At 39.8% G+C, this 12,813-nt stretch overlaps 1 protein-coding gene across 1 annotated transcript in view; it reads right to left on the bottom strand.

The window, feature by feature from the left end:
• Nucleotides 1–12,813, bottom strand: part of carmil2 (capping protein regulator and myosin 1 linker 2) — a gene marked incomplete at both ends in the record, with an annotated part of 44,326 nt that overhangs the window by 30,072 nt on the left and 1,441 nt on the right. The window contains 12 exons of the mRNA XM_080027702.1: nucleotides 835–939; nucleotides 3,461–3,537; nucleotides 4,412–4,489; nucleotides 4,950–5,059; nucleotides 5,791–5,877; nucleotides 7,612–7,706; nucleotides 8,420–8,508; nucleotides 9,506–9,581; nucleotides 9,988–10,061; nucleotides 10,230–10,300; nucleotides 11,141–11,238; nucleotides 12,547–12,668. Of these exons, the coding sequence (XP_079883828.1) occupies nucleotides 835–939; nucleotides 3,461–3,537; nucleotides 4,412–4,489; nucleotides 4,950–5,059; nucleotides 5,791–5,877; nucleotides 7,612–7,706; nucleotides 8,420–8,508; nucleotides 9,506–9,581; nucleotides 9,988–10,061; nucleotides 10,230–10,300; nucleotides 11,141–11,238; nucleotides 12,547–12,668 (1,082 nt within the window). The remainder of the gene's footprint in view (nucleotides 1–834; nucleotides 940–3,460; nucleotides 3,538–4,411; nucleotides 4,490–4,949; nucleotides 5,060–5,790; nucleotides 5,878–7,611; nucleotides 7,707–8,419; nucleotides 8,509–9,505; nucleotides 9,582–9,987; nucleotides 10,062–10,229; nucleotides 10,301–11,140; nucleotides 11,239–12,546; nucleotides 12,669–12,813) is intronic.

Here is a 12,813-nt window from a genome sequence, read left to right as displayed (position 1 = left end):
CGTGCTAAGGGTGTAAAGGCAGGGTGTCATACTGTATGGAATGTAAAGCCCACTGAGGCAAATGTCTATTTGTGATATCGGGCTATACAAATAAAACTGATTTGATTTCGATTTAATCTGAAGATAACCCAAAAAATAAAAATGAGCACATAGAACAAAGGGCAGGGGATTCACAGAGCTCATGTATGTTTGCTGTAGCAGACAAAATATTTAATTCAGTTGAACTTCAGGTGTGCTCACTGGCCTGTTCTAGGACTTCACATGCATCTTAGCTTGCAAGTTGATTTTCATTTATTTCTTAATTTAATCTTAATTTATACTCAAAAGATCAGTTGAGGGGTGACCCTCATTTTCAATGATATTGAGTCAAACAAATGCAAAGCAAAAAAACAACAACACAAACACAATATACAATCCAAATATATCAACAACAACTGATAAAGGGAAAACCACTATTAAACATTTAGAGAGAGATGTAGAATGGCTGGAAATACAATGAAATGAGTGAAAGTACAATATAGCCTAATTCAAACAGTTACAGGTAGAGTTTGGCAGATTTAAGATAATATGTTTGTAAGTGGCACTTGAATTAAGATTATGACATCTAAAATAAAACTTGTACGATCAAGAATCATTTTCAAGGCAAAAACAAAATGAAAAATAATTAAAACGGTTGTATGTGTTCAAAAATGTAACCTCACTAAGGGATAATTGGTAAGATGTCAATTGTAATGTTGACTACAATGTTGATTACAATGTAACAGTGGTGTATAAAAACTCAATAAAATACTAATTACAAAAAAAAATGGTTGTATGTGTAGGGACTGAACACACCTGAGAGCTTGTGGAGGTAATTTGGTTGCAGAGAGGCCCACGTATTTGAGCTCACAGCTCTGACTGAAGAACTCTCCAATGCTCCTGGTCACCTCCCGCACCTTTCTACACACACACACACACACACACACACACACACACACACACACACACACACACACACACACACACACACACACACACACACACACACACACACACACACACACACAGACACAGATATTGTTGTATTTCCTTTACCAAATGGGATAATTGGCATTATCTGCTGCTTGTTACTGTTTTTTTGCACAGGAGTAAATAAGACCAAGACCCTAGAGAGGGAGTAGCAGGTAACTTAAACAATGATTGGGATTGCATTGAAAAGCTACACACATACAGTACTGTGTAAAAGTTTCAGGCAGGTGTGAAAAAAGTTTTAATAGTTTATTTTCATAGATTAACAAAATGCAGTGAATGAACAGAAGATATATCTAAATACAGCAGTGTCGTCAGCTCAGAACTGGCAGAAACCAGTGGGACCCAGGAACACCCATCTACTGTTCTCAGCATTTAGGACACCATTAAACCTGACCAAATATCCAACTCCATTTGCAGAAACTTGCAAGGAACCTCCACCATGCTTCACTGTTTTCTGCAGACACTCATTAGTGTACCGCTCTCCAGCCCTTCAGTCAACAAATGCCTTCTGCTTCAGTCACATTTGACTCATCAGTCCAGAGTACCTGTTTCTGTGCATAGTCGAGTTGCTTGACATGGTGTCCATGAAGACCACTTCTGGCCAGACTTGTCCGGACAGTAGATGTGTTTTTTTTTAACCTTTATTTATACAGGTAAATCCCATTGAGGCCGGAGACTCTTCTGCAAGGGAGACCTGTTCCCATTTACAAGTTACCATTCACACACACACATTCATACACCGATAGCAAGCTAACTATGGACATTCACACGAGGCAAGGTGGGTGAAGTGTCTTGCCCAAGGACACCACAACAATGACACAGGTGGCAGGGGGGGATCGAACCGCCAACCCTTTGATCATCGGCCGACCCGCTCTACCACCTGAGCCACAGTCGCCGGTTTACCTGGGTCCCACTGGTTTCTGCCAGTTCTGAGCTGATGGCACTGTTGGACATCTTCCAATTTCGAAGGGAAATAAGCTGCACTAAGTTTCCTTGGCCGACCGCTGCGTCTACGATCGTAAACGTTGCCCGTTTCTTTGTGCTTCGTCAAAAGAGCAGCACATCTTGAAACCCCAGTCTGCTTTGAAATCTATGTCTGGGAGGGAGAGACCTTGCTTATCCAGTATAACTACACTGTAAACAATTGCTGTAAATTTACAGCAGGATTTCAACAGCATTAACCTGTTATTTATAAAAACAGCATTTAACTGTTAATATAAAAGGCAGTCTGTTAAATTACAGTCCTTTGCTGTTATGTTACGGAACGGTAATGTTTTTCAAAAATACTGAACTTTGCTGTTAATTTACCATCAAACTTAGAAGGGACAACTTGACATGAGCTGCCTGCACATGTGAAGCTTATACAATTTTCTTCATTAATCCTCATCCATCCACATCTTAACTAATAAGTGTTGTTTACTTTATATCCTCTGGTTAAGTTTACTTAAAGTTGAGTTATATTTACTTGGAAATCGAAAGTGCAGTTAACATAATTAAACCAAGTTAGTCTGAAGTTATGTTTACTCAGTAGAATGAAGGAAACGGATTGCCTTCGATAAATCAAGTAAGCTCAACAAAGTGTATTGTAGAGACGCCCCCTTTCCCACAATGACTTGCACTGGACTAAACGTTTGTTATGTTGCTATTTGCACCCTCAGTAAAGGGGATGTTTCACTCCATTACGTCACTATGCATTTTGTTTAAATAAAACATTTCTGTGTGAACTAACCGTTATTTTTGGTTATAACAAACGGTTTGTGGAAATCTTAAGCAAGATCCCTAGTTCAACTCAGGAGACAATTTGCAATATAAATTAATCATTCCATTGAACTTGATATATTGTAAAAAGTGTCTTGAAGTAACAAACAGAAGCTGATCTCTGTGTTTAGCATTTGAACAAATAGGGGACATAGTAAACTTACATATGGAATGAAACAGATCTGCCCAATGAAATATAACATCCCCTTCGCTCACGGTGCAAAAAACATAACAAACATTTAGTCCAGGTTCATCCCTTTTTTCATTAACAGTATAATCCTGTCAATTTTAGTGACAGTAAAATAATGTTCATTTAACAGTATTAAAATGGCAACCCTGCTGCCAGTTGATTAATGTTTTTTTCCAGGGAAATTTCTTACAGTGTACCCTTTTCCCTTACTTAGCATTTTTTTTAAATGATCAAAATAAACCATTATTATTTATACTTTTCAAAGCATTCTTAGCTTACAGTTTTTTTCCACACCTGCCTAAAACTTTTGCACAGTACTGTATATACAGTACAACACTTAGCATTGAGATGAGATTTGATCTGAGATTATTGTGCAAATATACAGTATATGGAGAATTAATGCAACACTACTGACTATACTAAAAATGCAGACAGGATGGCAACTTCACTGGTCTAACATCTCAAATACTGAGGACGACATACGTTATTAGAAGGCGCTACCTGTGGCTGAAAGGATTCCTGGCCAGGTTCAGGTGAATGAGTTTGTAACAACATCCAGCCGATAGGGACACAAATAACTGTGGGAGAAAGTTTTAATCAGTAAGTCTTGTGTTGAGAAATGTCAATACAAAATGAACAACAGTGGCGTAGCTAAAGAATAGAGGCTCTGCTATTGTTTAAGATGCATTACATAGTCTATAAACTGTTTATTTAGCAAGCAGTGACAGTTTAACAAGTTAAGTTAAGTTGAGTTGTTTGTCAATAAACACAAGGCTACATTGAAATTGGTCTATTTACATATTCCCTCTCAAGACACCACACTCAAGTCAATGCTGATCCGTTTTTGTGGATCTGGAGAAGGCGTATGACTGGGAGATACTGTGGGGGGGAGGGCTGTGGGAGTAGAGGTTGTGGGGATCCCTTCTCATGGCCATCTAATATCTGTAAACTCAAAGCGAGAGAGCGGTGTCCGGATTTTCTCTGTAGTAAGTCGAACTGGTTTCCTGTGGAGATTGTCTGCTCCAGTTAGGGAATCAGTCCGTACCCCAAGTGAAGGAGTTCCTAGTACCTCGGGGTCTTGTTTGCGAGTGAGGGAACAATGGAGCGTGAGTTTGGCCGGAGAATCGGAGCAGCAGGGGGCGGAATCGCACTAGCTCTACGTCACCGTTGTAACGAACAGAGAGCTGAGCAGGAAGGAAAAGCTCTTGATCTACCGGTGGATCTTTGTTCCCACCCTCACCTATGGCCATGAATGCTGGGTCATGACCCTAAGAACTGGATCGTGGGTTTTCTCAGGAGGGGGGCTGGTGTCTCCCTTAGAGATAAGGTGAGGAGCTCACCTCGGGGCTTAGTCACATTATTATAAAGTATTACCAGTGTTTTTTTTATAATGGGCTCTAGAACGTGTCCCCTGTTTCCAGTCAAGTGTTGAATACATCGTTTGATACTGACCGTATCCAGAGGGCAGTTGGTATCACTAAGGTCCAGATGAGACAGAGCGTTAGTACTGGAGAAGAATTTGAAGAGAAACTGCAAGAAATACACACACACACACACACACACACACACACACACACACACACACACACACACACACAATGGATACTGTAGCATATGTGTAAGATGTTCAGTCATAGTTTGCTGCAGAGCGTGCACACTTGTTGCTAAAAAAATAAAATAAATGTAATTCCCCACACACTGAATATTTGTTATGCGGCTATTGTTGTAAATGACCAATTAAAATAGTGTATTTTTATTTATAGATTATTCTAAACACTTTTTGCTCAGTTTTTTTACCATCACCCTTATTTTCCCTTCCGGACCACCTGGTTTCATCCCAAACATGCGAAATTATAGCTTCACTTTTAAATGCTTGAATGTAACTGACATTAATTGACATAGAAAAAGTTACACACTTTAGCTTTAATATCTGATTGAATCCACAACATGTTACATGAAAGCCAATACACACACAGAGCAGAGTGTATACCGTGGCCTCTTCAGAGAGCAGGCTGCCTGGGTTAGCAGACAGGTCCAGGTGGGTGAGAGACTCGGACAACAGCTGAGTGGAGGATAACACCTGACTCAGACAACCGACACCTGCAAAACACATACATGCTGTAGGAGGACAATAACTGGACGTAAAGGGCATTGTAGTGGCGATTTGTCCTCAATAAAACAATAACTTGAAAATACAGAGATCAAACAAAATAGCCACTGAGGCACCAGGGGGACAAATCTTACAGAGTGCAGGGGAAAGAGTCAACTGTCCAGTCAGGATTTTGCGTGTCTGAAGATTTATTTTCCGATCTTACAAGCAAACAAAACAAATGTGCAACAGTGGGAACTGGCCACCTCATCTCCTTTGTCTCTCTCGTACAGCTGGTAAAAAACCATGACCCTACCCATGCCTGCCTACCTCTATACTGTATATAGGCACCTGGTGCACCACAGCTGGCCAATAATTTCAAAACAAAAGCATAAACAAACTCAAATTAACTTTAACTTATAATACAAACGAGAAAATAAACATAAAATAATCAAATTATTTTCAAGTCAACAAACTAAACAAATGTTTTATAATTAAATCGTACAACTGAATAGCTCCAACAGGCATTTTGTGAAATAATTGCATTCAGTTTGTTATGACATTGATGGTTGCAGGCTGCAAGTCCCACCATCACACTTTCACTCATTCATTCTGAGATAGAGGAATAGGATGGAAAACAGCGGGACTTAGAAGGGGTGAAGTGTCTGAGGTCCACGTCCACTTTATATATCCTACATACTGTATCTATACTTTTCCAATGTCTAGCTGTGTGTGTGTGTACCTTTAGCAGTCATTGATACCCGGGACAGAGAAAGGTGCTTGAGTCCTTCAGCCAGATCTCCCAGCTCCTGACTGAGAGCTATGACACCTAGGAATGAGAACACACACACACACAAAATACACTTTCTCTACAAATCCAGCATGAATTCAAATTTAAACTAACATGTCAGCTTTTCAAAAGTGCACCTTATTTTATTATTAAATCACTAATCTTCATTTAAAAGGCGTATACAATCGCCATTTCTTGTATCCATGAACATATTAATAATAATAATAATAATAATAATAATAATAATAATAATAATAATAATAATAATAATAATAATAATAATAATAATAATAATTCTGAAACTGAGTTTCGGGAGTCGGAGCTAGACATCTATGCACCATTCTTGATGAAGGGCCAAATTGTTTTTAACGTGGGAAGGGGAACAAGTGCCTGTGACTATTTTGAGGGATACACCCGCGTCTCAGTCATTCATTTTATGTGATGTCTTGCCCCCGTCTAGTGAGTCTGATGGATTCAGGTGTCATTTTCCAGGGGGTTTGGGATGCAGTGCATGGGGGCTACTTGAGGCATGGCCATGCCCCGGACACAGTTCCAGACCGCATGACGTGCAGCTTGTGCTTATTCTTGTTTACGTTCTTAGTTTATTAAATGGAGGGTTGTTAGTTAGGTTATCTGTAGGTTTGGTTCTAGTTAGAGGGTTTGGGGTATAGTTTCAAATCAAAATCAAATCAGTTTTATTTGTATAGCCCGATATCACAAATAGACATTTGCCTCAGTGGGCTTTACATTCCATACAGTATGACACCCTGCCCTTACACCCTTAGCTCGGCTGAGAAAAAACTCCCAGTAAAAAACCTTTAGTTTAGGAGGAGGAAGTCCTGGACCAAGCAGTCCAACTGCGGCTGCTCCACTTTGGTTTTACAGCCCTCCAGTAAACGTGAGTTTTGGGATTAATTTAATAAAGTGAGTCCATTGTTGGAGCTTCAATTTTGGTTTTGTTGTTGTCTGTCTTTGTTGGCGACCGATTAACCAGCCAGGTATGGTCGGCCGTACCAGTGCTTTTCTAGGCACTCAAAGACACTTTGAGTTTTTACTGTAACAGCTGAACTTACTGTCAGGTTACCTGGCAGTCATGTTTATTTTGCCTCCTGATACTTTTGTAATAACAATCTATTTGCCATTTCTCTTGAGCTGCTAGTGTGAATGCCTTCCCACTGTTGAGCCCAGCTTCACAAACAAGTAAAGATGTTTACCAGACACTTTCCTGTCCCAAGTTTAGTGCAGGGAAGAATCAAAATTCTAACTTCAAACAATATGCATGGCTTTTTAATATTTTGTCATTTGTGTAAATTGAATGAGCTGCATGCTAGCTGTGAGAAGATGGACAGTTTTATTCAAGCTAAACACTGCAGTCTCACAGTCTTACTATTTCACATAGCTTCACAGAGAAAGGCAAATTGTAAAATGGTCCCTTGGCTCAAGATGGAACATGGCTTAGAGACCAACTGTTCTATTCTCATACTGGGAGTGGATTCTTTCGTGATTTTTCTCTACTTATGACATCTATTGCAGGATGTCCGTCCTGGGAGAGGGATCCCTTTACTCTGTCAACTCTCCCTGAGATTTCTCAATTTTTTACTGGGAGTTTTTCCTCAGCCGAGCTAAGGGTCTAAGGGCAGGGTGTCATACTGTATGGAATGTAAAGCCCACTGAGGGAAATGTCTATTTGTGACATATTGGGTTATACAAATAAAATGTATTTGATTTGATACTGTGCTTATACCACTCGGACGTCATATATACAAAGCTCACCTTTGTCCTCGATTGGGTTTCCTGAGAGGTTAATGTACTGCAGTGTAGAGGAGGTGTGCTCATGCAGGGCACCTGCCATCTTGATTGCAAAGTCTCTGCAGAAGAATAACAAGGTGACTCTCTCTCTCAATCAATACCCACAAACCACAATTTAAATTCGACTTCACATGTAAAAAACTGTATTCTCAATCTTTCTTGAGGTACAATTACCCTATTTATAACCAACACTTTTGGTTCAGTGTTGCTTGGTTCCATTTTGACAATGTATTCATTCAAAGCATCAGCTGACAAAACTGACTGGTCCCCAGAATAAACAGTGTGCGGTAAAGGTTCATTCTGGCCAGGTATAGCAGCATGAATTGTGCACAGCTGCAATACTGAATGTTCTGGGATCAGCACCTTGGACAGCAACCCTGGCGGGCACACTCTGGACCCTATTCTAGTCAACGGTCAAGTGGACAAAGTGGGCAGCAAAATGGTGCTCAGTGGGTGCAAGGAGTGTGTGGGCATCTCCAAACACACCTGCCTTTGTTATTTTGTTATGTTATGTGCATGTAGTTGCAGCGGAGAAAACATTGCTTCATCAGATCAATCATATTGTTGTCTGGATAATGCCGAGCGGCCCCATGCTTCATGAAACAGTTCAAATGATGCAATAACTGGAGGCTTTTTCAGTTTCAAATGGTCAGCAATACAAGTATCACACACACACACACACACACACACACACACACACACACACACACACACACACACACACACACACACACACACACACACACACACACACACACACACACACACTCACGGTTTGAGTCCAGTGTTCTCCAGTGAGAGCTGCTCCAGGCTGGGAGACCTGGACAGCAGGAAGGTCAGCTGCTGCTGGACATCTGTTGACTGAAGACAAACACACACACAAATCAAATCTGTTTTATTTGTATAGCCCGATATCACAAATAGACATTTGCCTCAGTGGGCTTTACATTCCATACAGTATGACACCCTGCCCTTACACCCTTAGCTCGGCTGAGAAAAAACTCCCAGTAAAAAACCCTTCATCGGGAACACACACACACAAACGCACACACAGTCTGATGTTAATACATTTTATTTGGATGGTTGTACACGTGTGTAAACTGCAGGGCCATAGTGCAGCTCAGACCAATGTGCTCCGATAGATTCTGTGATCTAGGGGAGACTTGTGTAATAAAAAATTGGAAAATATCACATGTGCCAACATCACAAAACAGAGGCATCATTTTTTGTTTAATCTTGTGTTATCTATCTATAAAGCAAGAAACATCTGTCTGTCTGTCTGTGACTCGCATATCTCTCTCACTGTTAGTCAGATCGGCCTGAGCTTCCGGATATTGCTTGTGCACGGCACAAAGGTGTGCATCCTTTGATCCATCATTATGAAGTTTTGGACCAAATATGTAGGAGTTATCATATGTATATCATGCTGGCGGAGAATACATGCGCACACTGAAGGCCACAGTAACGACGGGCATGAAGCGGCATGAAGTAGTCTCCGGCTAAACCCCTCCTCCCTCTGATTTGATTGGCTGCTGCGACCAAAGCTTGAAATGAGTGACACACAGCAGGTCTGCTGAGTGACACACAGCAGACCTGCTTCCTACGGGCACCGCACTAGTCTTTATAAATTGAGTATAGATTGATTATTTTTGCACATTGTGCCACTTGTACTTTTAGTCAGTGTGTGGGGCAATTGTTGACACATAATGGGATTTGATTAGAATCTGTCTTTCATGTACCTGCAGACTTTTCATTGATAGTGTGAGTTACATCGTTTTTTTATTCAAAAGTTAAAACTCTTTAATTCGATTTTAACAAGAGAAGAACACATACAAAATGAATGAATAAGAGACTGTACCAGTTTAAGGTCTTTGCAGTAGATCTTGGTAAACCACTGGTTGAAGGACAGAGCTGCGACTGCTAATGCTAAGTCCCTGAGAGCAGAGCAGAGCGTAAAACAATGTGGATCAAGCAGCACTTTTTCTATTTATTTTTTATTTAGAAGTTTATTGAGCAGGGACAAATACATTGTACATTGTTTCATATAAAATATAAAATAGGTGCCATGCATACAGGTTTCTAGTCAAGACTAATTTGCAACCCCTGTCCCTGGTTAGGCCTTTACTAAAAGTTACACACAAATAAAAAAACAGAAGACATAATATACAGGAGACATAAAGACAAAAACAAGGACAATGATCAATGTTTGTGTGTGTGTGTGTGTGTGTGTGTGTGTGTGTGTGTGTGTGTGTGTGTGAGGGTCAATGTTCACAGGGTTTATTCAGTTTCAACCATTGTTTTACTTGTGTGTTAAAAACCTTTAACTGCACTGTCTCTCACCGGCTCTCTAAGTGGCTGAAGTCCTGCAGCTTGAACTGTCTGCGGTTGTTGATGTAGTAGATGTTGTGCACATCCTGCCATTCAAACAGTAAGACATGCTTTATTTGAATACACCAGTGCTCACAGCATTTGGTCATTGTCACGTGGCCTTAAATAAAGAAGTTAATGGCTAATTAAATAGGTCTTTGTAAAACGCGGTACAAATGGCATAATAATTCTATTAATATTAAGAGTCGACTTACCCACTGAATCTCCTCCCTAAACGGCAGCTCATTGAATTCACACAGGGCAGCATACGTATCAGAGAATCCTCCTGAGGGACACACATATATACATACTCCCTGCGTTCCAAATCACATACTTTCTTCTTTTTACTACACTACATACTAAAGTGCAGAAGAGTTTAAGGGCCACAGGAGGGAAAGAAAAATAAGATAAGTTAGATTCTTTTTTCATTATGTCAAGAAATGTCAAGAAGGAAGAGGAATACTCCAAAATGCTATTGGAGTTAGTGGGGCATTTATGTATTTTCAGCATACTACAATTGACGTGCATGTATTGGGACATCCTAAATCTTTTTCTGGCATACTAAATAGTAGAGAAGTATGGGGATTGGAACAAAGGGACTATCTATTCTGAACACATCAGCTTCCTTCAGACACAATTAAGTCAACCATCTGCCCTTGACTAATGAATTAATGAATTTAAAGAGATATACATCTTATCTTAAACCCCAAGGTGTTCATACCAGGTGATGATGGTCAATTGATATAGCTTGAGTCAGGCATTCCCAGAGAAAGCTTTGGATTGTTGTTACTATAATGCATGTCAGTCCAACTCCCTTTGTTTACATACCTGTTTAAGGAGCCTGGGCTGTGTATAAACACACAGCTAAGCTGACAGTGAGGAGATATTCACTGATTTTGACAAAAAACTGATGTGGATTAGAATCGCTGACTCAAACTTTAAGAATCTGACAATAGTGTCTTAAAATGTTTTCTCAGAGGATGACAAGTTAACAAATCCCTCCTTCCATGTCATATTTAATTTATGATATTTAATTATATTATTATTTATATATATATATTTGTGATATTTATATGTTTTATGTGTAAGCACTCCATATGCTGTTAGTGTGAATGCTAGCACATACCACAGGGGCCAGGCTGACTGCTGAGCTGCTCCTCTATCATACTGGTCAGTGTGAGCAGTCTGAGCTGGAGATCTGGAGCAGTGCTCTTGATCAGCTTTCTGAAGAGTGAAGGACAATCATCAACTGTTTCATCATGTGCCATGCTGTGTACAGGTTCCCTACACATTTTACATTTCAAAATAACATACTCTTCCTGACTCAAATTTCCAGGATTCTCAGTAGATTTTCAGTCTATATTTGACAAATAGTTGGATGCTTATTATATAAATAAGTGGTTCTGAAGCCAGCCCTTAGAGAACTTACATCGACCTATGAAAATCTCTTTGCCCAAACTGAAAAGCAAGTAAAAACTAAAGGTTATTTTATTGAAGATCGCTCGCCACTTCTGATAAGTGTTGCTCGAAAAACTTGCCAGATGTTGTTTATTAATGCAAAATGGCAAACTGATTCAGTCGCATGGATGCAAACACATTTATGGTGAAAAATTAGGCGACAACCGCAGTAGGAAAAAAAACAGAGTAATAAAGCGTAGTACCTGACGTAGGCTTGTGTCGTTATGCTGGAATAACACTATCAGTTTCTCTTTCAAATGATAGTTTAACAGTAGGCCTACATGCCAGTGGCTCTGTCACATACTAGCACGCAGTGCTGCTTTCAGCCACATGAGGATAATGCAAACACATAGCTGGTATAATGTTCACCATGTTCACCATCTTAGTTTAACATGTGTGTTAGTATTCTCACATTTAGCTAATTAGCACTTGACAGTAAAGGGCTGTGGCATTGGTTAAGCTGCTATTTACTTGGTCAAAAAACAAAGTATTGAGACACAAACGTCAAGCTCATGGATATGTTTGAGTCAGAGGATGGCAGCCACGAGCTTCCATACACATCACACAGCAAAACTACAACTGATTCATTGTCTGATCATGCTGCCTTTGCTTTACTCTATGTACATATTTGACTATCATTATATTGCTGCTCTGTACTCCATTGTATACTGCATTTTTATTCTTTTAATTATCAGTTTTTCCCTCATCAGTGCTTGATCTTGTTTCTGTCTTGTTTAGTTTTTTTGTTGTTTTTAAAAAGCCTCCTGTGAACAGGTGTTGAAAACTAGCATTTATGCTAATACACTGAAAACAATGCATCTGGTTCGTCCAATGATATTGCAATGTCAATGTCAAATAAAACACAATAAAATACAAGATGTCCTTCCACCGTCTGTTTGCAATGTGACCTTGTTTAACCTGATTCTCAATGAACTATTTTTCTGCATCTGGAAGGAACCCAAAAAGACCGGCGATGACTGAGATTGAAAATACAGTGTAGAATAGGAATGATTAGCTTATCTGCTCATTGGTGCGTATTGAGAAAACCTATTGAGAAAACCCATATAGCCCCACCCTGGAGAGGAGTCAGGGAAGATCCTCTTGAGTGACCAGATCAAGTGAGTGAGCACTGCCTCGAGCTCCTCAAGCGCCAGCACACTGAAGGACAGAGTCTGCCTGTCTGTCTGCAGCACGATCTGCAACATACACACACTACTACATCAGACACGCATCATACTTACTCTTTAAGTTTGACGTCTTTTTCAAATTGGAGATATTTAATAATATTTCAAAATGTTCATTATGATTATCATCTTAGTCACGTTTATTTTTTTCGTTTGA

The sequence above is a fragment of the Ammodytes marinus genome (genome assembly GCF_949987685.1).
Source record: "Ammodytes marinus genome assembly, chromosome: 5".
Lineage (NCBI taxonomy): Eukaryota > Metazoa > Chordata > Actinopteri > Uranoscopiformes > Ammodytidae > Ammodytes > Ammodytes marinus.
The sequence above is the reverse complement of the archived record's forward strand: the minus strand, read 5'-3'. Positions and strand labels throughout refer to the sequence as shown.